This window comes from Saimiri boliviensis, chromosome 6 (assembly GCF_048565385.1).
Source record: "Saimiri boliviensis isolate mSaiBol1 chromosome 6, mSaiBol1.pri, whole genome shotgun sequence".
NCBI lineage: Eukaryota > Metazoa > Chordata > Mammalia > Primates > Cebidae > Saimiri > Saimiri boliviensis.
This window is the reverse complement of record NC_133454.1, coordinates 132,620,147-132,647,731: the sequence shown is the minus strand read 5'-3', so window position 1 is coordinate 132,647,731 and position 27,585 is coordinate 132,620,147. Positions and strand designations below refer to the sequence as shown.

The 27,585-nt window shown below is 53.6% G+C and overlaps 1 protein-coding gene across 1 annotated transcript in view; it reads right to left on the bottom strand.

The window, feature by feature from the left end:
• The window catches only part of TOLLIP (toll interacting protein), a 34,230-nt gene extending 21,577 nt beyond the window's left edge, over nt 1-12,653 (bottom strand). Inside the window, exon 1 of the mRNA XM_039470615.2 lies at nt 12,452-12,653. Coding sequence (XP_039326549.1) covers nt 12,452-12,484 — 33 coding nt within the window. The 5' untranslated portion in view covers nt 12,485-12,653. The remainder of the gene's footprint in view (nt 1-12,451) is intronic.
• Nucleotides 12,654-27,585: the final 14,932 nt, after the last annotated feature.

Below are 27,585 nucleotides of genomic sequence, written 5' to 3'. Positions count from 1 at the left end.
GTCTGCCCCACGCAGCCCGGGGACCGTGGCCGGCACCACGCAGCGGGCAGGTGCCCATCTGGCTCCCCGAGATGACACACACCTCACCTCTGGGTTTTCTTCCCGAAAACCCGTGCCACAATTAAGAGACATTGGACAAATTCCTGACCAGTCGGTCCTCTTCAGACCATCAAGGTCCCCAAAACACAAGGGAAGCCTGAGAGATAGAGACACGATGGTTAAACGCAAGGTGGGGTCTTGGGACAGCAGGGGACAGTCAATGAAAAACCAGGACATCCAAACAGAACCTAATCCTGAGCAGCCAGTCCTCTTTAGACTGTCAAGTTCCCTAAAACACAAGGGAAGCCTGAGAGACAGAGACACGATGGTTAAACGCAAGGTGGGATGCGGAGGCAGCAGGGGACAGTCGCTGAAAAACCAGGACATCCAAATGGAACTTGGAGCGAACGGTCAAGTCGCAGTCAGCGACACAGCCGTGAGAGCCATTCCCAGTGAGGGGAGCATCAGCCAGGGAACGTGGCTGAGACACACGGGACCTCTCGTGCCAACTTTTCAATTGCACATTCAACTGAGCACTACAAAACTAAAAGCTTATCAGAAAATATTTCACTTCACGTAAAGAGAGCAAGAGCAAGAGAGAAGAGAGCAGGCCTCAGTCATCCCCGAACCCTGGTTATGCAACCTGCCGCCCTGCGGGCCAGGGAGAGGCGCTGGCCTGAGGCTGCAATGCGGTTTCTCCACTTACAGCCACGCCCTTCCCACCAGGATGGCTCCCACCACTGCCAACAAGACCAGGTACCACTCCGGAGCCACAGGGAGGCCAGGTGCTGAAGCAAATCCTACCGCTTCAAGGACGAGACTCGGTCCTTCAATAAACATCTATTTTGAATGTTTTTCAAATTCAGTGCTAATCCTAAAACTTATTTTTGCCATATTACAATGGAGGAAATGTTTCAATGGTCACATAAAAACATATGCTTTACCGTGGCTCAAAGGCTTGGAATATGAAAACAAAAATGATTACTCCTGACGCATAATGGATGTTTCCTACAATTTTGCTTCCATGTGCAAGCAAGCTGAACATACTGAGTTCAATCCTAACAAGTAAGTTTAACGCCTGTGTGAAGGCCAACAATTCCACTTCAGGAACCAGTCCCATGGAAATGCTCACTCAGCCACGTGAGCACGGGACGCCTCGGCTGCACCACGTGTGCCGCCAAAACGCCCCATCCAGCAGCCAGGCACAGCCACCCAGCGCAGAGCCACGCGGCCCCAACAGGAGCTGGCGGTTCACGCCGCAAACATGTAACACGAGGAAACGAGGAGACCCGGGGGACGGGGATGGAGGCGGAGGCGCAGCACGACCTGCCGCGGGAACCATAAGGAGGCCTGGGTCGACACCTACTCTGGGGGAGCATTCAGAAATGCGACTCCAGGGAAACGGGCAGGGAAGATTCTATTTTAGCTTATTTGTACTTTCATATCCTGCCGGTTATTTTTAGAAATGGTTTTAAAACCACATTTGTGAATTACTTTCAAAATAAAATGGACAGGGTAGGGCTCTCATTCCACAGAGCTCTCTGGGTTTTTTCTTCTCTGAAAATAAAAGCTACTTTTATAACTATTAGTCCATCTAAATCTAGTTTAAAATGTAATGCCACATTTCTTGGAAGGGCTGATTCTCCTCCCCCACACGGTGCTCTCAGTGGATCACGACACAGGCCTGTGTGACGGCCGTTCCTCCCTCCCTGACGCCAGGGCTCTCAACCACCACAGCACACCTCTCCATCATCAAAGGAAAAAGGCTCCAAAATTCACTTCTATTTAAAACAATTGCTCTTCAAGTCTAAATTTTAGTTTTGGCACAGAAATAAAGTCTTAATTCTTCTTTTTTATCATGTAATGTGTGTAGTCAATCCAAAGCTAATTTTTCTTCTTAAGCACACAAATTAAATAAGCACCCACTGTGAATATTCCTGGTAGTAATATGTTTCCAATCTAAAGAGCCAGTGGCCATACCTGCTGCCTGACAGAGCCCAGGTAGAGCCCAGCTCAGCCCAGGACATCGAGCCCTGATCACACGCAGTCCTGGCCCGTCGTACGAGGAGGCACCATCCTGAGGAGCTGCAGCCACGGACGTCCCAGAGCATGGCTGGCCACGTGTGGGCAGCAGGAAGGCAGGGTTTCCTAGCCACATCCATGACTGGCTCTCTGTGGAGCATTGTGAGACCTTCTCACTGTCCCTGCCCCATGAGGCTGTGCGGCCGTGGAGGTACTGTGCGTGTGCACCCTGTGTGTACCTGCACTGTGCACGGGCTGAGGAGGAACTGTGTGTGTGTGTGTGTGTGTGTGCGCGCGCACTTGCACTGTGCACGGGCTGAGGAGGAACTGTCTGTCTGTGTGTGTGCTGTGTGTGCACCAGCACCGTGCACGGGCTGAGGAGGAACTGTCTATCTGTCTGTGTGTGTGTGTGTGTGTGTGTGTGTGTGTGTGTGTGCACCTGCACTGTGCATGGGCTGAGGAGGAACTGTCTGTGTCTGTGTGTGAGCCACAAATGCACCTGCACTGTGCATGGGCTGAGGAGGTGCTGTGTCTGTGTGTATGCCACATGTGTGCACCTGCACTGTGCACGGGCTGAGGAGGAACTGTGTCTGTGTGTGTGCCATGTGTGTGCACCTGCACTGTTCATGGACTGAGGAACTGTGTCTGTGTGTGTGTGTGTGTGTGTGTGCACGCACCTGCACTGTGCACGGGCTGAGGAGGTACTGTGTCTGTGTGTGCACCTGCACTGTGCACAGGCTGAGGAGGAACTGTCTATGTTTGTGTGTGCATCACATGTGCACCTTCACTGTTCACAGGCTGAGGAGGTACTGTCTGTCTGGGTGTGCGCCACACGTGTGCACCTGCACTATGCACGTCAACACTGCAAGCACGGCTCTCCTGAGACCCAGTTCTAACGTGAAGTTAGCGTAAGTAAATCAAATTCAATTAAAAACTAAAAAGCTTCTAACATGTCATGACTATGTGCTAGGCGGCTCTGAATGTAATTTATTTAATTACATAAATTTTATCAAATCATACGTACAAATAAACAACTTATATAAACACCGTAAATATCCTTAGTGAACTGAAGCTTTTGCTTGATGTGAGAAAACACCTTCTAGTGACTGCTTAGTATTCTTTCTGCAAACTAACATAATTGGCAATGGCTAAATATGTTTTGTGGAATTCAATCACAAAATGTCAACAATTCTCATTCAATTCTCCAGCTAGTCACATAGCAGCACTGAGCAAACCACATGAAGGCCTCCATGGGCGCCTGCCCACCCTCCCCAAACCTCACAGCAGGCCCGAGCTCACACATGTGTCTTGGGCTTCCGTGAACTCCATATCCACGTGCTTGGGGGATACACCCAGAAAACCCAGGGACAATGAAATACTAAGGAACAAAAAAATCCAGCAGAGCTGAGCTGGGGAGGGCACATACAGCTGTCCTACAGGGGATGGCCACTGTCCTACAGGGGATGGCTGCTACCAGGTTCAAGCCCAAGTCAGAGCTCAGTGTGGCCCAGGAGAAACCTACGAGGTTCACATGCAGACCCTGGGCAGAGGGTGTGAGAGGGTAGGGAAGCACAGTAGGGCTGAGACTCAGGGCCGTGGGCAGTCAGGACAGTCCCTGGGTGGCCCTGGCAGTCCCTCTGGCCGGCTGACTGATGCCTCAGTGCACAGGTTTTCTGAGACGGAAGTGCCAGCCCTTATAAGCCCCGGCCCTGCACACTCACAGCCAAGAGGACAACCCCGTGGAAGCGAAGGACTCTGGGGCCACAGCATCTTCCGAAATAAGGCTGGAAGGAAAACTCCAATTCCCCATACCACCCAGCTCCCGGCTCCTCCACCTGCTACCCTTCACAGCACCAGCGTTCAAAAGCTGGGCCAGTCCCCAACCCTGCAGTCCCTGGCACTTCCCAAACCCACGCCAGCCAGCCCGGACCTCACGCTCCACGCCAGTCTCCTGGCACCGGTATGTTCAATGAATAACCTTTGAGCAAACAGCATTTCACACATCTGCTCTTAACAGGGCAGCTCCCACACCAGCATGGACGGGTAGTGTCCTGGGTTCCCACCTCGTCCTCCCACGGCCGCTGGGCAGCTGCCTCCTCCCAGGAGCCCTCACTGAGCCCTCAGTGGCTCTGCCTCGCCTCCCCAGGGCCTTCCTCAGACAGGGCTTTCCTTCCCTGCTCCTTCCACCCCTCCCCTCTTCCTTTATACAAAACACAACAAGCACTGCAGGGCCAAAGTGCCGGGAGGTTCCCGCAAGGCTGGCCTCAAAGCGGACACGAGGCGTCGCTGAGGGAAGCTGCGGGACGACAGCACTGACGTGAGCCCGTGCGGGCTGAAGTGCAGTGAAAGGAAGAGGGCGGGACACAGGAGAATACGTGTGCCTCTAAAAGCTGACACAGAACAAGCGGCTGGAAATGAGGTCTCCGCCAGGAGCTCCTCAGCACACAGCCCCGAATCCTAAGTGCTGGGACGGTCAACCAAGGCCGAGGGGGAAAACGCGTCCTTTCTGTTTTGTTCAGACAAAACCAACGCCAGTCAAGCACCAGGCCAAGGGCGGACAGAGATCCCGAGAGGGACGGCACGTGAGGCAGCAGAGCACAGGCGCCGGCACGGCTTCCAAGCCACGGTGTGCCTGAGGCTTCCACGGTGCGGTGCCGGGGGACACTGCTCCTGTGGTGCTTCGCTTCAATAAAGAGGACAGTGCAGAGCACCGTGAGTCACACCATGTGCGAAAGGCAGCAGGTGCTGTGCAGAGACACAGGGCAAGGCCGGGCGGCAGGGCAGGCCTTAGCACGGTGCCGGGGCAGGGCCCGGAGGATCTGGAGACAGTGACTCAGGGACAGGAAACACTGGCACAGCAGGCTTAACCAGGGGCCTGTCTGGCAGGTCAAGGGACAGTGTTAAAGCCCCAGATGAAGAGGCTGGGGCCAGCAGCAGTGGCTCACACCTGTAATTCCTGCACTTTGGGAGGCTGAGGCAGGCGGATCACTTGAAACTAGGAGTTCAAGACCAGCCTGGTCAACATAGTGAAACCCTGACTCTAATAAAGATACAAAAATTAGCTGGGCATGGTGCCATACGCCTGTAATCCCAGCTACTCCGGAGGCTGAGGCAGGAAAATCGCCTTGAACCTGGGAGGCAGAGGTTCCAGTGAGCCGAGGTCGCACCACTGTACTCCAGCCTGGCGACAGGGTAAGAATGTCTAAAACGAAAAAAAAAAAAGACCTCAAGTGAACTGGGAGGCAGGCCAGAAGCAGCATGTTCAGAATGCAGCAAAGAGAGAGGCAGAAACGAAGGAAAGACGGAGGAAGGGACGGCCACTCCCCGCCTGCTCAGCAGCAACCCAGGAGCCGGGAGGGGGTGGCTCCCACCTTCCAGGCACAGGAGTTCCAAACACAGCGAAAACAGCGGTCAAGGCCCAAGAGGCACTGACAAGCAAACGTCAAGTTTGCCACTAAAGAGACTTCTGAAACATGAATCTGAAGCTAAAGGAAAGTGATCCCAAATAGGAAAAAGAAAAGAAAGAGATAAACACAGAAGGAAATCTAGACCAGCGGTGACGGAATAGAAATGACACACTCCTGCGGGAGCCCCAAGGACAGGCAGCGCCCACCCGAGGCACAGCAGCGCCTGCGCCAGACGGCAGCTGAGGGCTCCGTGTGGATCGGGAGGCGGCACGGACAATGATTAACTGATTTATTTATTTGTCTTCCAGTCGGACAGCCTCTGGAGCCAGAGTTCGCCCGACTCCCTCACGGTAGAAGCTGATAAGTCTGCACGTTCACATTTCCAGGACCGCCCTGGTACCTCCCAAGTACAGTGTGTATGTACTTGAGATAAACAAGTGAATTTTTTAAAACTCCATTTAATAAATCCAAAAGAAGGCAATGAGAGAAAAACAAATAAAATGTAGGACAGATAAAAGCACAAAAGAAAACATTAAAAAAATGTAAATCTGTATATCCACGTGGGCACCTGTAACTAGAAATATGAAACTATTTAGCATACTCCTGTCACAAGACTCACACTCCTTAAACATGACTTTAAAATCCAGCTACGTGCTGTGGATGATGCACCTATCTTAAACATACATTTTCGGAAAAAATGTGAAATCAAAGAAGGAAAAAATACGAGGTGAATACTCTCTAAAAGACAGCTGGAGTGGCCATGCCAGCATCAGACAAAATAATTCAAGGCAAAGGCCTTTATTTTCCAAGAAGTCTGTGGGTCCTTGCACAGTGAAAAGATCTCATTTCCAGGAAAATGCGGCCATTCTATACTTGCACACACTCATAACCTGGCCTCAAAAATCCAGACGTTCACAGGGGCCCAGAGAGGAAGGACTTGTGAGTAGGCGGTGAGTGCGTCCCTCGCTGGCTCAGGAAGAGCCCACCCGAGGCCCACCTGGGCCAGCAGAGAGGGGTGAGTGCCACGGGCTCAGCCACACGGGATGCAGGAAAATCCACGGGCTCCTCACAAGCTCAGGGGAGAGAAAATCCACACACACCTACGAGGAAGAGCAACTGTCCTTGAGGTATGGGAAGGGAAGGGAAAAGCACCGCGTAGGCATTCAGCCGGCCTTTCCTTCATGAATTCTGTTTCAGGACAGCTGGCCGACGCCGGCTGATAGGGAAAGCTTTATCTTTACGAACGATCCCAGTTAATAAGCACTGAATAAATGATAAAGTTCAGAAACTACCCTCTGCCATCCCTAATGAAGTCACGGATTCAGCAGGAATTATCAACGAAGTGAAGAGTGAGGCAACCCGGGCAGGCACAGGCCTCTCAGGGAGGAGAGGAGGGGCCCTGCTGCCTCCAGCCGGACTCATGGTCAGCCAGCACCTCCAAAAGTAGGACAAGGAGTCGGAGCAGCCTGTACCCAGCACAGCACACCCACCTCTACTCTAAAGAGGCGGCCTCTCTAGCTGCTGGCGCCGCAGTGGTTGAAGGCAGAGTCTCCCACCAACACCCTGACTTCTCCCTGCGGAAGGTGGGGGCCCACGTCCCTGACTTCTCACTGGGCAAGTGGGGGCCGCCAGACCGGAGTCCTCAGTGCCCGAGTCCCCACTGGGGAAGTGGGGGCCGCCAGCCCGGAGTCCTCAGTGCCCGGGTCCCCACTGCGGAAGGCGGGGCCGCCAGCCCCGAGTCCTCAGTGCCCGAGTCCCCACCGGGGAAGGCGGGGCCGCCAGCCCGGAGTCCTCACTGCCCGGGTCCCCACCGGGGAAGGGGGGGCCGCCAGCCCGGAGTCCTCACTGCCCGGGTCCCCACCGGGGAAGGGGGGGCCGCCAGCCCGGAGTCCTCACTGCCCGGGTCCCCACCGGGGAAGGGGGGGCCGCCAGCCCGGAGTCCTCACTGCCCGGGTCCCCACCGGGGAAGGGGGGGCCGCCAGCCCGGAGTCCTCACTGCCCGGGTCCCCACCGGGGAAGGGGGGGCCGCCAGCCCGGAGTCCTCACTGCCCGGGTCCCCACCGGGGAAGGGGGGGCCGCCAGCCCGGAGTCCTCACTGCCCGGGTCCCCACCGGGGAAGGGGGGGCCGCCAGCCCGGAGTCCTCACTGCCCGGGTCCCCACCGGGGAAGGGGGGGCCGCCAGCCCGGAGTCCTCACTGCCCGGGTCCCCACCGGGGAAGGGGGGGCCGCCAGCCCGGAGTCCTCACTGCCCGGGTCCCCACCGGGGAAGGGGGGGCCGCCAGCCCGGAGTCCTCACTGCCCGGGTCCCCACCGGGGAAGAGGGGGCCGCCAGCCCGGAGTCCTCACTGCCCGGGTCCCCACCGGGGAAGGCGGGGCCGCCAGCCCGGAGTCCTCACTGCCCGGGTCCCCACCGGGGAAGGGGGGGCCGCCAGCCCGGAGTCCTCACTGCCCGGGTCCCCACCGGGGAAGGGGGGGCCGCCAGCCCGGAGTCCTCACTGCCCGGGTCCCCACCGGGGAAGGGGGGGCCGCCAGCCCGGAGTCCTCACTGCCCGGGTCCCCACCGGGGAAGGGGGGGCCGCCAGCCCGGAGTCCTCACTGCCCGGGTCCCCACCGGGGAAGGGGGGGCCGCCAGCCCGGAGTCCTCACTGCCCGGGTCCCCACCGGGGAAGGGGGGGCCGCCAGCCCGGAGTCCTCACTGCCCGGGTCCCCACCGGGGAAGGGGGGGCCGCCAGCCCGGAGTCCTCACTGCCCGGGTCCCCACCGGGGAAGGGGGGGCCGCCAGCCCGGAGTCCTCACTGCCCGGGTCCCCACTGGGGAAGGGGGGGCCGCCAGCCCGGAGTCCTCAGTGCCCGGGTCCCCACTGGGGAAGGCGGGGCCGCCAGCCCGGAGTCCTCACTGCCTGGGTCCCCACTGGGGAAGGGGGGGCCGCCAGCCCGGAGTCCTCACTGCCCGGGTCCCCACTGGGGAAGGGGGGGCCGCCAGCCCGGAGTCCTCAGTGCCCGGGTCCTCACTGGGCAAGGCGGGGCCGCCAGCCCGGAGTCCTCACTGCCTGGGTCCCCACTGGGGAAGGGGGGGCCGCCAGCCCGGAGTCCTCAGTGCCCGGGTCCCCACCAGGGAAGGCGGGGCCGACTCCTTGCAGGCACTCACTGACGCTTTCTGACAATGTACAGACCGCACTGAAAAAGGGTTATCTTTCCAAAATACTGGCATTTCTGAAAAGTGAGGCAAACGATGCACAGGCTGAAGCATCCCTTAGTGGCTACTGGGGAAACACAATCCTGGAGATATAAACACTGTGTGACTCTTTCAGAATGATGTCGGGCTGGCTAGCTTTACACAGGTCATCTCCACACCTACCCGCCAGGCCCCTGAAGTTCCCTCTACCCAAGGACAAAAGAACCCTCCCAGGCCCCCATGAGCAGCCCCTCGGCTCCTTCACGGCCCATGGGACCTTGCGGTCACCCCTCTTCACTAGGGGGAGGCAGCAGCTGGACCACAGTCAGGGTCTCCTGAGCCGGAACCTGCCCCGGGCCCTGGGTAGCACCTCTTTCTGCTGGAAAGCCGAACACCCCGCCTAACCTCCTGCCTCCCCAGCAACACAAGTTAAGAGAAAGAAGAGGACACGATAAATGTCTTGTCAAAACGTCCTGAAAAAGCAGGATTTCCTCTGGATGCTAATAACCGGCCGAAGGCCCAGCATGAGCTCATCCCGAGGGGCTGGATGGGTCATGTTCAGTGAGGCAGGCCAGTGCCAAGGCAAGCCCTGAAGTGGGCATGTGCGGGCAACACTTCACAGAGAGTGCTGCACTGACCTGATGAACTCAGGGCCAAGTCCAGCCTTCCTGTGCCCAAAACCCTCCTGCAGCCACCAGTTCCAGCCTCTCTCCATCCTCGGCCCCTGGGCTCCCTCCTCCCCACCTCCCTCCATCCTCACCCACTGGGCTCCCTCCTCTCCACCTCCAGACTCCACACCTCTTTCTGTGCGCTCCCCTCTCAGCCCACCCCGACTCGCATTCCTCTTCCAAGCTCAGATGAGGTGTCACGTCTTCATCCCAACATCCAGCCCCGGTGAGGCCACCGTTTACAAACTCTCCCAGCACCTGACTCTGGAGTTAAGATCACAGACCTGCCAGCTGCCATCACATGGCTCCACTGTCCTTATGCACTGCTCTGTGAGATCCTGATGGCAGGAACCACCTGGCTGTCCCCTGTATCGTGGCTGCCCTCCGTGGCTGTCCTAAACACCACAGTCAGTAATGCTGGTTGATTAAGTCACACGCACTCCAAGCAGCATTCGGACCCCCAGCGCTGACAACACCTTCCTGGAGACCCGGGCAGCTTGAGCCACACCTCATGTTTCCGGGTGTTTACAGGTCAATGGGGGTGCCCCTGAAAGACCTGCTTGTCTACATAGGATAGAAACACAGCCTAGGAGGCACCAGGCACGAGGAGAGTCTGACGACGCCTCAGCACGTGTCGGCACAGGCCCTGCATGTGTGAACACTGCTGCTCCCACTTCCTCATCGCCGGCACCACAGCGCTGCACGTCGGGGTCCCTCACAACAGGAAGGGCCTGCCTCCCAGCTGCTCCGTGGTGCTCAGCCCCTGATGAATTCAAACTCAGTCCCACACCCCAATGCAGTTCCAGACGAGGAACAAGTTCCCAGGAGGCTGAGGACGCCTCCCAGACCACAGAGTAGGGAAGGGGCCATCCTGCCTGGCCACTGTGCCCCCCACTCTCCAGGAGGACACAAAGCGGGTACAGGTTCCCTTGTTGCTGTGAGCCTCTGGTGAGGCAGAAAGGAGCACGTCACTGCCACAGCAGCCTGCAGGGACTCACTGTGATGCAGTGAAGATGAAGGGGTGGAGATGCTGACATCAGAGGCCGTCCAGGACCTCTGCTGACCCACAGGCTCCACGCCTGAGTCTCATGTGTGTCAGGAGGTTTCCTTCAAAGTCCTCAGAAAAACCCTCTGTGCTCAAAACCTGGGGCTTCATTCTAAACTCAGAAAAAATGTTCTGCCTGAAGAATTCTCTCCTTAGGAGAAACAGCAGGACTTGCGGGGAGCCCAGGGACCCCTCCACCACGTCCAGTACTGGCTGCATGGGTGCAAGGACCTTGCAGCATAGTGGAAAAGGACTTTTTCCACCCACGGCACATTTAGAGCCGCTGTTGATAAAAACTGGACTGCTCCCAACAGCCCACCCCAGCTCAGCCTCAGTGAGCGACACAGTTTAAATCTGTGTCCTGCCAAATCTTACGCTGAATTGTGATCCCCAGTGTTGCAGGCAGGGCCTGGTGGGGGGGTGCGGGTCACGGGGGCAGATACCTTGCGGCTTGGTGCTGTCCTGGTGATTATGAGTTCTCGTGAGATCTGGTCATTAAAAAGTGTGTGGCAGCTCCCACCCCCAACTCTCTTGCTGCTTCCGCCACATGACGTGCAGGCTCCCACTTGATCTTCCGCCATGTCTGGAAGCTTCCAGAGGCCTCCCCAGGAGCAGATGCCTGTGCCATGCTACCTGTAGTCTGCAGAACTTGGAGCTGATTAAAACTCCTATCTTAGAAATTACCCAGTCTCCGGTATTTCTTTACAGCAATGCACGAAGGACCTAACAGTGAGCCAGGAGGCCACTCACGCCTGGAGCCCGCGCATGCCAGGAGGCCACTCACACCAGGAGCCCATCCGCAGCAGCTCTCCTGCAGTATGAATGCTATAGACACTGACAGGCAACCCTCAGGAGAGAATGCGGAACAGGAAGTTTCTTTCAAATTCTTGGCACCTACCCTCTCATTTGCAAATGAAGAAACTGAGGCTTTACACAGCGGCCACTAACCGGGGAGCTGGGGACACAGCTGCGCCTAGGAAGTGGTCACCACTGCTCTCAAGCAGCAGAAGGGAGGAGGAGGAAACTGCCACCATCCATGGGGCCCACAAGAGCGGAGGCCCGCTTCCACCGCGGGGGGCCATCAGGGTGCAGGGGCCGCCCCCATCTGGGGACCATTAGGGTGTGGGCCCACCTCCACCTGGGAACCATGGGGCACGGGGCCGCCTCCATCTGGGAACCATCAGAGCACGGGGCCGCCTCCATCTGGGAACCATGGGGCACGGGGCCGCCTCCATCTGGGAACCATCAGAGCACGGGGCCGCCTCCATCTGGGGACATGGGGCACGGGGCCGCCTCCACCTGGGGACATGGGGCACGGGGCCGCCTCCACCTGGGGACATGGGGCACGGGGCCGCCTCCATCTGGGAACCATCAGAGCATGGGGCTGTCTCCATCTGGGAACCATCAGAGCACGGGGCCGCCTCCATCTGGGGACCATCAGAGCACGGGGCCGCCTCCATCTGGGAACCATCAGAGCACGGGGCCGCCTCCATCTGGGAACCATCAGAGCACGGGGCCGCCTCCATCTGGGGACATGGGGCACGGGGCCGCCTCCACCTGGGGACATGGGGCACGGGGCCGCCTCCACCTGGGGACATGGGGCACGGGGCCGCCTCCATCTGGGAACCATCAGAGCATGGGGCTGTCTCCATCTGGGAACCATCAGAGCACGGGGCCGCCTCCATCTGGGGACATGGGGCACGGGGCCGCCATCTGGGGACATGGGGCACGGGGCCGCCTCCACCTGGGGACATGAGGCAAGGGGCCCTCCTCCATCTGGGGACCATCAGGGAGCGGCCCGCCTCCATCTGAGGCTCACCCCGCGCGCAGGCATCCTCACCCGGGGCCGCCTCCCCAACGCTCTGCCCGGGCGCGCCGGGGAGCTCGAGCGTCCCGCAACGCGGGCGCATCCTTCCGGCCCGCCCCGCCCCGAGCGTGGACGCCGCCGCTCCCCTCCCGCCGGCCCGGCGCCCCGCGTGCCCCGGGAGAGCCCAGGAGCCGGCCCGCCCGCGGCCGCCGACCAGAAGCCCGGGCCCGAGGCCCCGCCCGCCGCCGCAGGTCGCCGCCCCCGCCCGACCCCAGCCCGCAGGCCTCACCGGCCCGCGCTGAGTGCTGACGGTGGTCGCCATGGTGCTGCGGCCGGCCGTGGGCCTCGCCGATCCGAGAACGACGCGCCGGGCGACCTCCTGCGCCCCCGCCGGAGCCTGTGACGGGGACGGTTGTCACCTCGAGGCCGCCGCCGCCGCCACAGTCAGCTGACAGCCGCCGCGCCCCGCCCCCGGCCTCGCCCCACTGCGCAGGCGCCGCGCCACCAGGCACCGCCCCTTCCGGCTCGCACGCGCACGCGCGCTCCAGGGTCGGGCAAGCGCAGCCTCTCGGCCGGCGCCTGCGCACCCGCTTCTCTTCCAGCCCAGCATCCCGGTAAAAGGCTCCGGGCACGGCCGTCCGCGCATGCCCCGTCGTGACCGCCGTCGGCGCGAGCCCGAGCGTGGCGGCGCTCGGCCTGGGCAGTGCGCTGGGGCGGGAGGCGGTCCCCTCCGCGGGCCTCGGCCGGGTGGCTGCAGGGCCTGGCCGCCGGGCGCGGGTGAGCTGCGGACGCGCGATCCGCTCGGAACAGAACGGCTGCAGGCCCGACGGCCCCGCCGGCGCGATCCTTGCCTCGGCTTCCTGCGCGAGGAAGGCCCCTTCCGGTCCAAAGTGCCAAAGAGAGGCCGGGCGCGCGCCGGGAATCCCAGCCCTGTGGGAGGCCGAGGCGGGCGGATCACGAGGTCAGGAGATCGAGACCATCCTGGCCCACATGGAGAAACCCCGTCTGTACTAAAAACACAAAATGAGCCGGGCGTGGTGGCGCGCGCCTGTAGTTCCAGCTACTCGGGAGGCTGAGGCAGGAGACTAGCTTGGACCCCGGGGGCGGAGGTTGCGGTGAGCCCAGCCCCGCGCCATTGCACTCCAGCCTGGGCGACAGAGCGAGACTCGTCTGGAAAAATAAGGCGGGCGGGGGGGCGGGGGCAGAGTGCCGCGAATGGTGGGCGCGGTTCCCGGGCGGCCGCTGCTGCCGGGTGAATGGGACGGGGCCCGAAGAGCCCGAGTTCGAGCCCGCCTTGCCCTCGGCCTCTGGCGTTTATGGTCGCTGGAACAGGTTAATTACGTTTACCCGGCAGACCCGGGACTTGGGTCCTGCTGTGCTGGTGTCTTAAGAACAAAACGCATTCTTAGTTGAAGTTTCGCTTGAAAGATGAGGATGTAGATGGTTGGGCAGGACAGGCGGCAGGCGGTGCGAGCCCGGGGGTGCTGCGGCCGCTCTCACGTATGAACAAGCGTTGCACCCAGGCGGACGCCTTCCTCCTCGCGCTTTTGCGAACGCCCCGCCTGTCCGTGGAGCCGCCATTCTGTGATTCCTTCGCTACCTTAATAAACTTGCTTTCACTTTACTCTGTGGACTGGCCCCAAATTACTCCTGCACGAGGTCCAAGAACCCTCTTTTGGGGTCTGGTTCGGTTCCCTTTTCCGGTAACACAACCAACTCCACTAAAAAAATAAATAAATTAAAAAAAAAAAAGCAACTCCACTAAAAACTCTTGCCAAGGGGATCAGTGGTCTCTAAATGGTTACTGGGCAATTCTCAGTCTCGTTTCCGGGAACCAGACCAGAATCGATCGTCATTCCCGCCACCCATGCTTCACTCGCCGCCCAGGACACACGTTCTCGCGCGTTCCTCTCCTCTCAGGGGCCGCATCTTCAGGTCTTGCTTACCGGTCTCTCCTTTTGAAACGGGCAGGCTGGCTGCCTGCCTTTTTTGACGTGGTTTAGGGAAAAAGTACAAAGTCCCTGCCTCAAGTGACAGCTGAACTTCCAGCCAATCCGTAGCCCAAGACCCAAGAAGCTGTGAATCCCAAGTTCCTGCTCTAGGGGCCTAGGAACCTGCCCGGGCCCCACACGTGCAGTTAGACTTCAACTTTAGTCACCCCTTCCTCATATTCATGCTAAAAATCACGCTTAGGGGGAGAGATGTGAAATACACATGTTGCATGCGATGTAAGAAGCAGCATGCAAAGCTACTGAGAAGCGCTGGAGAAATCCTGTCTACGCCCTGACTGTTGGAAATCGATGCTCCGTGCCACAAAGAAAAATTAGCACTGAGACAAAGAATCTCTCAGCAATGCAATTTTTACTTTCTGTACTGCAGGAAGGGTACCCCCGCTAGCCATCGTGCCAGGAGAGTACAACGAATAAAGGAAAACACACATTTATACTTAACGCATCTGGGGTCGTCCTTACTGCTGTGTCTCATCTCTGTTGGCTGGAGCCAGACCCCACAATCTAAACTAAAACCTGATGGCTACTAACGTAAAACTTTTTTAAACAGATAAAAGCAGTAGAGAGTTGGGACATGCCTGGGAGCATGTCCAACACAGGTATCTTTATTGCCCTAGAGTTCACAATATACATTTACAACTAACATAAAAGTCCTCTTTCAAATAAAACGATACTGTTTCATGACCAGTGCAAGTATCTTATAACAACAGCATCATGCTAATTCTTCCCTCCCACCCCTGTATTACTGCTTTATTTTATGTAATTATTGCATAATTACACTTAAACTATAATCATCAAATAACTATACACGCTAACAAACTGGAAAACCTAGAGAAAATGGAGAAATTCCTGGGTACATATAACCTACCAAGATTGAATCAGGAAGAAAGAGAAAACCTGAATAGACCAATAATAAGAAATGGGATTGACTCTATAATAAAGGTCTCCCAATTAAGAAAAGTCCAGAACCAGATGGCTTCACTACCAAATTCAACCAAACATTCAAAGAAAAAAATAATACCAATTCTCCTTAAACTATTCCCAGAAAATTAAGAGGAGGGAATTCTCCCTAACCCATTATAGGAGCCCAGCATCACCCTGATACCAAAATCAGACAAAGACGTAAAGAAAAAATAAGACTATAGGCCAATGTCCCTGGTGGGCATAGACACAAAAATTCTCAATAAAATACTAGCAAACTGAATCCAACAGCACATGAAAAAGATAATACATCCTGATCAAGTGGGAGTTATCTCAGGGATGTAAGGATGGTTCCACATATGTAAATCAGTATGTAAATCACATCAACAGAATGAAGGACAAAAATCATATGATCATCTCAATAGACACAGAAAAAAAGCATTTAATAAAATTCAACATCCCTGTATGATGAAAACTCAATAAAATTGCATAGAAGGAACATATCTTAACACAGTGAGGACCACATATGGCAAACCCACAGCTAACATCATGCCGAATGGGGAAAAGTTGAAAGTCACCCCTCTAAGATCTGGAACAAGACAGGATAACTACTTTCACCACTTCTATTCAACATGATACTTGAAGTCCTGGCTAAAGCAATCAGCAAGAGAAAGAAAGAAAAGGCAAAAAAAAAGAGGAAAAGAGTAAGTCAAATTGTCCCTCTCTGAAGATGATATAATCTTATATTTGGACAAACCTAAACACTCCACTAAAAAATTATTAGATCTGGGCCGGGCGCGGTGGCTCACGCCTGTAATCCCAGCACTTTGGGAGGCCGAGGCGGGCGGATCACGAGGTCAAGAGATCGAGACCATCCTGGTCAACATGGTGAAACCCCGTCTCTACTAAAAACACAAAACATTAGCTGGGCATGGTGGCACGTGCCTGTAATCCCAGCTACTCAGGAGGCTGAGGCAGGAGAATTGCCTGAACCCAGGAGGCGGAGGTTGCGGTGAGCCGAGATCGCGCCATTGCACTCCTGCCTGGGCAACAAGAGCGAAACTCCGTCTCAGAAAAAAAAAAAAAAAAAAATTATTAGATCTGGTAATTAAATTCAGGAAGGTTCCATGATATAAAATCAACATACAAAAATCAGTAGGGCTTTCATACACCGACAATGAAATAGCGGACAAAGAAATCAAGAAGACAATTCCGTTTACAACAGTTACCAAAAAATAAAATATATAGGAATACATTTAGCCAATTGGTTGAAAGATTTCCACAAGGAAAACTACAAAACACTGATGGAAGAAACTGAGGATGATGCAAACGAGTGGAAATAGGTCCCGTGCTCACAGACAGGAAAAATTAATGTTGTTAAAATGACCGTACTGCCCAAAGCAATCTACAGATTCAATGCAGTGCGTATCAAAATACCAACATCATTCTTCACAGCAATAGAAAAAACAGGGCCGGGCGCGGTGGCTCACACCTGTAATCTCAGCACTTTAGGAGGCCAAGGCGGGTGGATCACGAGGTCAAGAGATCGAGACCATCCTGGTCAACAAGGTGAAACCCCGTCTCTACTAAAAATACAAAAATTAGCTGGGCATGGTGGCACGTGCCTGTAATCCCAGCTACTAGGGAGGCCGAGGCAGGAGAATTGCCTGAACCCAGGAGGCGGAGGTTGCGGTGAGCCGAGATCGCGCCATTGCACTCCAGCCTGGGTAACAAGAGTGAAACTCCATCTCAAAAAATAAATAAATAAAAAATTTAAAAAATAAAATAGAAAAAACAATCCTAAAATCTTTATGGAGTGAAAAAGCGATCCTGAGCAGAAAGAACAAAGCCGGAGGCATCACATTATCCAACTTCAAAATATACTGTAAGAGTATCGTCATCAAAACAGCATCACATTCATATAAAAACAGACACAGACCACTGGAACAGAAGAGAGAATTCAGAGATCCACATGCTTACAGCCAACTGATTTCTGACAAAGGTGCCAGAACACGCAGTGAGGAAAGGACAGCCTCTTCAATAAAATTGCATCCGTATGCAAAGAATGAAACGACTCCTCTCTCCAACCACCTGCAAAAGGCAACTCAAGGTGCGTTAAAGAGGCGAAGTGAGACCTGAAGGCACAAAACTACTAGAAGAAAACACTTAAGGACATTGGTCTAGGCGAAGATGTTATGGCTAAGACCTTAAAAGCACAGGCGAGGGCATAAAAAATAGACAAATGGGACAATATTACACCAAAAAGCTTCTGCACAACAGCAAAGGGAACTATCAACGGAATGAGGAGACAATCTGTTGAACGGGAGAAAATGTTTACAAAGTGTTCACCCTACAAGGGACCAATATCCAGAATACACAAGACACTCAAACAACTCGACAGTTAAAAAAAAAAAAAAGGGCTCCCCCCGCCACACACACACACACACACACACACACACACGCACACGCACACTCTGTTGGCGTAGCGTGACCTTCTAGGTGCGTGGGCCGTGTGGCTGGCTGTGTCACAGGCTGCGTGCCACCGCTTACATTTCTCATGCCTTGAAAATGGACCATTTAAAATGCTTTCTCACGATGCGATAAATAAAACTACACTGGCATACCACTTTGTATCCCTCGGAATGGCAACACTTAGAAAGGGGGTGGACAGCGAGTTCCGGCGAGAACTGGGGAGATGGGAGGCCCTCAGACCCCTGGGCAGGACCGGGCAGAGGGCCTCTGAGGGGCACGCGGCTGTGCTTGGTGAAGTCCGTGTGCCCCGCGAGCAGATCCTGTAAACAGTCTCACCAGGGAGTGCACTCAAGGCTGCTTTTGCAGGGCTGTTTGTGCAGCGGAAGTTGGTAGCCTAATTATTCATCTTCAGAGGAATGAGTAAGCAGAACGCGGTAAGTGTCCACTCCGGGACACTGCAGTACACAGAGACCACAAAGGCGGTGTTCACAGAACCACTTCCGTACGTTTGTAAGATCCAGAGCAATACCTGAAGCAGCCATTTCCGAGACACCGCACGGAAGGGGTGACGGCCAGCAGCCCCTGAGAGAAACCGAACGAGCGAGCCCCGTGATCGCCCCTTTCACCATCTGGAGAGTCCCCAGGCTGCAGCCTAGGGACGTGTAACGTAGGCAAAGACACGGGGTCTCCCTGAGCTGAGGAGACTTTGCTGGGAGTCAGGGAAGACAGCAGGGCCAGAGTTCTCAGTGCAGAGCTCCAGGGAGGAGACAGCTGTGCGGGGACAGAGGGACAGAGGCCTCCAGAGGCTCCGCCGTGAGCCTGCAGCTCGGTGCTGATGAGTACAGGCATCTGATGAAACCAGCCAAGGCCGGGGCACGAACCACCTGAAGGAACCTCAGAAATAACATCGTTAGCGAGCACGGGGCCACGAATCGCTCCGGCTCCCACCAGTTAGAGGGAAAAACCACACAACTGGCAGGACACCGAGTGGAGTACTCAAAAATGTTTTGCCTTCATATTGCCGGGGACAAGCGGGCCATTTTACAGTGATAATGGGATACACGTATCAGGAGGACATCTACATCCTGAATGTCTGTGCACCTGGTTATGGAGCTTCAGGAGAGCAAAGCCTGATAGAACTGTGAGGAGACGCAGGCAACCTCACGACTACAGCTGGAGAGTTCAGTAATGTTTTCTCAGCATTCCATAAAACGAATGGGGATGCTTAGTGCAGGTAGAAAATATTTGAACAGCACCATCAAACAACCTGATCCAGCTGACATTTACAGAAAACTCCACCCAAGCCCAGCAGAATACACTAAATGTGTCTCGAGACAGGCCACATTCTGGGCCAGAAAAAGTCTAAAATGAGTATGTTCTCTGGCCAAAATGGAATTGAATTAGAAATCAACAGTTGAAAAGTTATCTGCAAAATTTCCATTGCAGTTGGAAACTAAGTAACATACTACTATATATCCCATGCATCAGAGAAGAAATCCAAAGGAATTCGGAAGTATTTTGAACTGAGTGAAGATAAAAACACACATTATGATTTGTGAGATGCAGCTAACGCATCTCACAGTATTCTATAGAATGCACTTAGCTATTAGAACTAATTAGTGAGTTTAGCAAGTTTGCAGAATTTAAGGGAAGTAAAAAAAAACTGTTGCATTTCTACAGTAATAAACAATCATAAATTAAATAAAAAGCAGTTCTATTCACAATGACATCAAAAACTTAAATACTTAGAAATAAATCTGACAAAAATGTGCAAAACTTGTATACTGAAAATTACAGGCTGGGCGTGGTGGCTCATACCTGTTATCCCAGCCCTTTGGGAGGCAGAGGTAGGTGGACTGCCTGAGCTCAGGAGTTCGAGACCACAAAGAGCAACATGGTGAAACCCATCTCTACTAAAATACAAAAAAATCAGTCAGGCATGGTGGCACACACCTGTCATCCCAGCTGCTCAAGAGGCTGAGGCATGAGTCACGTGAGCCCCAGAGGCAGAGTGTGGGTAACAGCCCCATGGGCACCGAGGAAGGAGAACTGTGCAGACCCCAGGAACAGTTAGTGCCTGAAGCATAACTCACTGCTTACTATATCTAGTTTATATATATAATCACACTTAGTTCCGTATAATCTTTCTATATAATCATATAGGTATTACAGTCGGAGCTGCACTGACACATTCAGTGCTGATTTATAGAATCCTTCCATAGAACCATATAGTCGTCTGTAGTAGGAGGAATGCCCAGAGCAGTCACAGCACAGAAGCAGTACATGGGAAAACAGCCAGACCAGGACGAGAACCAAAGACCCAGGCGGCGGCGGCCCTGCCTGAAAGGGCACACGCTGTACGGCAGGCTTGGAGCAGGAGCCTCCCCTCCTGAGAAAGGAGCTGTAGCACCTTGCATCCAGTTCCTGTGGAAAGTCGGCCTCAGGCCTGAGATCCTGGAAGTAACCGAGGGAGAAGAACCCTCTGGTGTGACCAGTCACGGCGGCTGGACACCCTGTCAGTCTCTTCCCGCTTCTGTGTTAGCCCGAATCATCCTCCCATAAATATCTGAAGAGAAGAGCACAGGTCTGTCAGCCCCCACTGCATTGGCTTACGGTATCCTTCCATCAGAAATCCTTTGAAGTCTCCAGCCCCCAGATAAGAAGTGTTGCACACGACCCCTGAGGCACACAGCCCACCTCCTTGCCTCGGTGACCTAATGGGGGTGGACCCCTTTTCTGTACATGACCCTCTACTACTGCACACGGCCCACCTCTCTGCCCAGGTGACATAATGGGGTGACCCATTCCCTTGAGGCTCATGTGATTATGCCCTATCACTAAGCCTCTAGATGATGACCTCACGAACGACCCTTCCCCCTGCCGGTACCTGATAAATACAGATGCTTCCGCACGTTCAAGGCCTCGCCTCTGTCCGCTCATAGGTGGCGTGGCCCCCGGGTCCAGAGGCTCTTCCCCAGTTCCTCGGTGTCCTGTCTCTTTACTTCTTGGATCCTGCACCTCAGCACAGCATAAGGGACACCCCACGACCCTGTGGGGCCAGCAGCCCTACAGCAGAGGTTGCAGTGAACCGAGATTGCGCCACTGCACTCCAGCCTGGGTGACAGAGCAATACACCATCTCAAAAAAAAAAAAAAAAAAAAAAAAAAAAAAAAGACGAAAGAAAGAAAATTATAAAATATGACTGAGAGATTAAATAATAGCTAAATAAATGGAGAGATGTATTTTGTTCATGTTAAGACTCAACACCTTTAAGAAGTTAATTCTTCCCTTATTGACCTGGAGATTCAAGACAACCCCAACCAGAATCCCCATGGCTCGCTATTTTAAGGAATTGAAAAATTGTTGCTAAAATTCATATGAAAATACAACAGATCTAGAAAATCCAAAACAACCTTGAAAAGAAGAACACAGCCGGGCGCGGTGGCTCACGCCTGTAATCCCAGCACTTTGGGAGGCCGAGGCGGGTGGATCACCTGAGGTCAGGAGTTCAAGACCATCCTGGTCAACATGGTGAAACCCCGTCTCTACTAAAAATACAAAACATTAGCTGGGCATGGTGGTGCGTGCCTGTAATCCCAGCTACTCAGGAGGCTGAGGCAGGAGAATTGCCTGAACCCAGGAGGCGGAGGTTGCGGTGAGCCGAGATCACGCCATTGCACTCCAGCCTGGGTAACAAGAGCGAAACTCCGTCTCAATAAATAAATAAATTAATTAATTAATTAAATAAATAAATAAAAAAGAAGAAAGAAAGAAAAGAAGAACGCAGCTGAAGAGTTACGCTAACTTATCTCAAGAGCGACTATAAAAGTGCAGTCATGAAGCCACCGTGGCACTGATGTCAGTATCAACGGTAGCAGGCAGGACAACGGAGGGCACAGGAACAGATTCCCGGATCTGCGGTTAACAAATTGTTTAAACATGGTTAACTGTGGTTTAAAAACGCATGGCTTAAAATGTACCACCTTAATCATTTATTTTGAGACAGAGTCTTACTCTGCGGCCTAGGCTGAAGTGCGGTGGCGTGATCACGGCTCCCTGCAGCCTCGCCCTCCTGGGCTCACGTGATCCTCCTGCCTCAGCCTCCTGAGGAGCTGGGACCACAGGCACAAGCCACTGTGCTTGGCTGATTGCTTTTGTTTGTGTTTTCTTTTACTAGAGATGAAATCTCACTACGATGCCCAGGCTGGTCTCAAACTCCCGGGCTTGGTCTCCCAACGTGCTCTGAGCCTGTGCACCAGGCCTTAATCATTTTACGTGTGTATTTAAGTGGTGTTAAATATGTTGGCATTGTTGTGCAATCAATCTCGAAACTTTTTGCATCTTGCAAAACTGAAACTCTGTGTCACTAAACAATAGCTCCCCGTTTTCCCTCCCCTGGTCCCTGGTAACCGCCGTGGCACTTTCTGTTTCTTTGAATCTGGCTACTTAGAAAACCTCATGTGAGTGGAATCATATTGTATTTGTCTTTTTCTGACTGACTCATTTCATGAAGATGAGCCTGTAGGTTCATTCACTCTGTAACATGTGTCAGAATTTCCTTCCTTGTTAAGGCTGAATAATGTCCCATTGTAAGCACGGTTCACATTTATTTTTCCACTCACAGACGATGGGAGCTGGGTCGGTTTCACCTCTCGACTGTTGTGAATAATTCTGGATTAAATTTTAACAAAAGTGTCAAGGCAATTCAGCAGAGAAAGGATAGTCTTTTCAACAAACGGTGCTAGAACATTTGTATATCCACGTGCAGAACAATAATTTCGATCAATATTTTACAACATGAAAAAATTAACTGAAAATTAATCATAGATCTAGGTGTAAAATGCAAAAATATAAATATTAGTGAAGAAAACAGTAGAAAATCTTTGTACACTTGGACTAGGTAAAGATTTTCTAGATACAACAAAAAAGTCCAATCTTTAAGAGAAAAAGTGATAAATCGCACTTCATTAAGTAGAATGACTTTTGTTTCTTCTAAAGACCCTGTTAAGAGATTAACAAGACAGCCGGGCGCGGTGGCTCAAGCCTGTCATCCCAGCACTTTGGGAGGCCAAGGCGGGTGGATCATGAGGTCAAGAGATCGAGACCATCCTGGTCAACATGGTGAAACCCCGTCTCTACTAAAAATACAAAACATTAGCTGGACATGGTGGCGCGTGCCTGTAATCTCAGCTACTCAGGAGGCTGAGGCAGGAGAATTGCCTGAACCCAGGAGGCGGAGGTTGCAGTGAGCCAAGATCGCGCCATTGCACTCCAGCCTGGGTAACAAGAGCGAAACTCCGTCTCAAAAAAAAAAAAAAAAAAAAAGAGATTAACAAGACAAGCCATAGACCAAGAAAATATTTGCAAGTTGTACATCCAATAAAGGACGTGTATGTAGAATCCATCAATAACTCATTACACTCAACAGCAGGAAAACCAACAACCCAAACAAAAATGGGCAGAAGATTGGAACACACATTTCAAGGAAGACGTAGAAGTAGCAAAGAGGACGGGTGTGGTGGCTCATGCCTGCAATCCCAGCACCGGGTGCCGCAGCTGATGCCTACAATCCCGGCACCGGGTGCGGTGGCTCACGCCTGCAATCCCAGCACTTTGAAGGCTGAGGTGGGCGCATCACGAGGTCAAGAGATTGAGACCACCCTCCCTGCGAAAGTGGCGAAACCCCATCTCTACTAAAAATACAAAAAAAATTAGCCAGGTGTGGTGGTGGGTGCCTGTAGCCCCAGCTACCCGATAGGCTGAGGCAGGAGAATCGCTTGAACCTGGGAGGCGGAGGCTGCAGTGAGCCGAGATCGTGCCCCTGCACTCCAGCCTGGGCGGCAGAGTGAGACTCCACCTCACAAAACACAGCAGTGGCAAAGACAAACCTGAAAGCGTGTTCAGCACGTCTGTCATCAGGGAAATGTAAACGCAAACCACAACAGGCTGCCACTGCACACCTGTTCTGGGGGCTACGTTAACAGCACCAGCCACACTAGTGGCTGCTGGGGACACGGGGGAGCTGGAGCTCCCATCACTGAGGATGCGGAGGCAAAATGGCACAGCTGATTTGGAAGGCAGTCTTGTCATTTCTTAAAAGGTTTTGCCCCATTGATGATAGACTGGACAGGGAAAATGTGGCACATATACACCATGGAATATTATGCAGCCATCAAAAATGATGAGCTCGTGTCCTTTGTAGGGACATGGATGAACCTGGAAACCACCATTCTCAGCAAACTGACACTGGAGCAGAAAATCGAACACCACATGTTCTCACTCATAGGCGGGTGTTGAACAATGAGAACACATGGACACAGGGAGGGGAGCATCACACACTGGGGTCTGTTGGAGGGAAACAGGGGAGGGACAGCAGGGGGTGGGGAGTTGGGGGGGATGGCATGGGGAGAAATGCCAGATATAGGTGAGGGGGAGGAAGGCAGCAAACCACACTGCCATGTGTGTACCTATGCCACAATCTTGCATGTTCTTCACATGTACCCCAAAACCTAAAATGCAATTTAAAAAAAGAAGAAAAAAAGGTTTTGCATTCTTGTTACTGAGTTTCTGAAAAGGTTCACACGCATCCAGGCCACTCACTGGGAAGTCTGAAAGTGCCAGTCCCTACAAAAAAACGCTTTATTCATAATGTGCCATAGCTAACCCAGAGTTAGAACCTACGCAGCGCCATCTTAAACCCTGTACCTTGCAAGCACCAAGACAGCCGGTTTTTTCCAAAAATAAGTTGTAAGTGCTGCCCCGTTTCCTTTGTGATAACTCTCTGCTGCCCCGTTTTCCTTGTCATAACTGCTGACCTTGGCTTCTGTAAACAAAAACAGCTAGCTGGCTGTAAAGTTGCTTGTCCTGCATCCCCTCACCCCTTTGGTCCTAAAACCAGGATGTGGTTTTTCAGTTTAAAAACCCTGCTCCCCCTGAGCTCGGGGCCATGGATGGGAGAGACATGAGTCCTCTGTGGCCACCGGCAATAAAGACCCTGCAAATTGGCATACTTTTGTCTTGGCATTAATTTTTTTATACTCGATTACAGTAACAGTCTCAAACTGAGAACAACTCCAGTGTCCATCAATGTGGAAACATAATCTGTGCTACAGCCAACCAGGGGAGTTCCATTCGTGAATTATACACACACACAACACAAAAGAATCTGAAAATAACTTTGCTGAATGAAGGAAGCCAGGCACAACTCGACAGAGGAAACACTGTAAGACATTCCCTGTGTTCAAGGTGTGGGTTACTGCAAACTCACCTATCGTGTTCGCTGGTTCCTGCCCTGCTATAAAGGAATACCTGAGACTAGGTGATTTATAAGGGAAAGAGGCTTCATTGCTATACAGGAAGCATGGCAGCTTCTGCCTCTGGGGAGGCCTCAGGAAACCTACAATCACAGCAGAAAGCAAAGAGGAGCTGGCAGGTGACTGGGGCAGGAGCAAGAGGGGAACAGGGGAGGTGCCACACAGGTTTAAACAACCAGGTCTCACGGGAACTCACAATCATGCCGACAGCACCCAGTAGAATCCATCCCGCCATCCAATCACCTCCCACCAGCCCCAGCTCCAGCACTGGGGATTGCAAGGTGACACGAGGTTTGGGCAAGGACACAGACCCAAAACGTTATCACCTACGAAAACAGAAGGTGGGCCAGCGGGCTGCAGAGAGAGGGTGGAGGGAGAGGGCGGGGGGACGGTGAGAGGCGCTGGGGGCTGGGGGGGGTCTGCTCATTATCTCCATTGTGGCGATGCTCTCGTTGTCATTTGCAAACGGCAAAACGTATCCACGGATACACTTTAAACAACGCGGCTCGTATGTAAGTAAATCACACTTTGGCTAGCTGCGGAGTGATGTCTATCCACAAAACACCACACATGCACGCAGACGCCGGGGTACTCAAGGGACGGGGCACGAATGTCGCACTGAACCAGGGGCTGACTTCTGCAGCAGGAGGGGGACCCCGCGTCGGGAAGTCAGCTGAACATACACGGGGACTGTTAGCACCGTGCAGTGGCACGGGGTGGTCACAGCGGCCGAGAGACCCAGACCGGGGCCAGCAGCTCAGCAGGAGCGGCACCAAGGGGCTGCCCTGCCCACGAGAAGTCAAGAAACCACAGCCAAGGACTGGCCCAAAATATCTCATTGCAGAAGCAATTCCAAGGGAAGCCCAGCCTTGGCTGCTCAGCAGAGGTGACTCGGAGCAGCGGTCCATCCTGCCTGGCACGGACCAGCAGCCATCTCTGGGCAGAGGGACTTGGGAGGCACCAAATTCACGTGCTCAGTTCAAGCAGTTTCAGAAAATTGCAGTCTACTGACTCTCTCTCCCAGGCAAGCTTTAGGCAAAGATGTTCTTTTGAGGCAGCAGATACGACCTCTCCTCACTCAAGGCCAAGGTGGTTAGGAGCTGCTGCCAGGCACCGAAGCCCTTGACCACATGGGCAGTGCTCAGGGCACCGAAGCCCTTGACCACGTGGGCAGTCCTCGAAGCTGTCCCTGGAGAGCCGCCGGGGAGTGCGTCCACTTCCTAGCGGACTCGGCCAGCCCCAGTTTCAGCACACGGGGTCCCTCCACCTCTCAGCTCTTGCGAATGCTGCTGCTATGAACACGGAGTGTGGCTGTGCAAACATCTCAAGATCCTGCCTTCAATTTGGTGTCATTCACTTTAACAGCTGGATTGAGGAAGGAGACCCTTAATCCTCTTCAGCTTCTAAGAGCCCTTCCCCCAGATGTCTACATTGTATTTCAGTAGGAGAAGCAAAGGCTGGCAGACCTGGGCACCACCCTTAATCACCCTGCTATAGATCACAGGCATGGTATGGAGGAATCTTTCCAGAAGGCATTGCTTTTACTTAAACACGATCAACACCCCACCTGTCACGTACCCCATGCCTACTTCATGGATCAACATGCTTTCACATGTAATTTTTAGAGTTGTAAGCTCTGGACCCTTTCACATGAAATTTCTAGTTTTAAGCCTTTAAAAGGGCAAGGATTTTCTTTGTTGGGCAGCTCAGCTGTTAGGCATCTATGCCACTGCAGCTCCCGGCCGAATAAATAACCATTTCCTTCCTAGTTTGGTGTTTGAGAGGTTTCATGGCCAGAGTCCATGTTTCATCGCCTGATGGACATGTAGGTTAATTTCACATGGGGGTACTATGAATAAGGCTGCTATGAACGTTTGTGGACAGGATTTTATGTGGGCACGCTTTCCGTTCTCTTGGGCATATATGCAGGAGCGGAATTGCTGAGTCATGTGACAACTCCATGTTTAACCTGTGGAACAACTAACTGCCCCGCTGTTTTCCACCATGGCCACGCCACTTTACCTTCCCAGCAGGGATGAATGAAGCTTCCAATTTCGCCACATCCCCACCAACACTTGCTGTTTTCCAGTTTAAACAAAATTATTAATAGAGCGTGTAGGCACCCCTGTGGGTGCGTTTCCCTGATGGCTAGTGATGTGGAGATGCGTTTGTGCTGACCACTCACCCGCACACCTTCTTGGAGAAATGTCTACTCACATCCTTTGCCATCCTTTAATTGTGCTGTTTGTCTTTTTGTTGCCAAGTTGTATTCGTGCACTGGGGACTTCACAATTCCCCCAACTCTTCACAAGAGCTGCTCAGCCCCATGTTACAAATGGGAAAACTGAGGCTGGGAGTTAAGTAACTTGCCCAGTCCACACAGTGAGGGCACGACTGGATGAGTTTGTAAAAGAAAGGTCCATTCTGCATGCTGAAGCTAAACTGGAGCCCCAAATTCTCTCTTCCGGCCCCCAGGAGCGTATTACCGGTGCGCCCAAAGGAATCTAAAAAGATCAGGTGCCCAGGACACGGGGGGCGCCTGATGAAACAGCCGCATCCGAGAGTGACTTTGCACACTCCGGAGAGTCCACTGACGCCCTGCGTTCCTATCAGCAGCGGCTCTTGCCGAGCACCGGTGTGAATCTTCGTGCTGTCAGCAAATTCAGAGACTCGGAAATCCAGGGGCCTTCACGTTGGCGGAGAGCGGG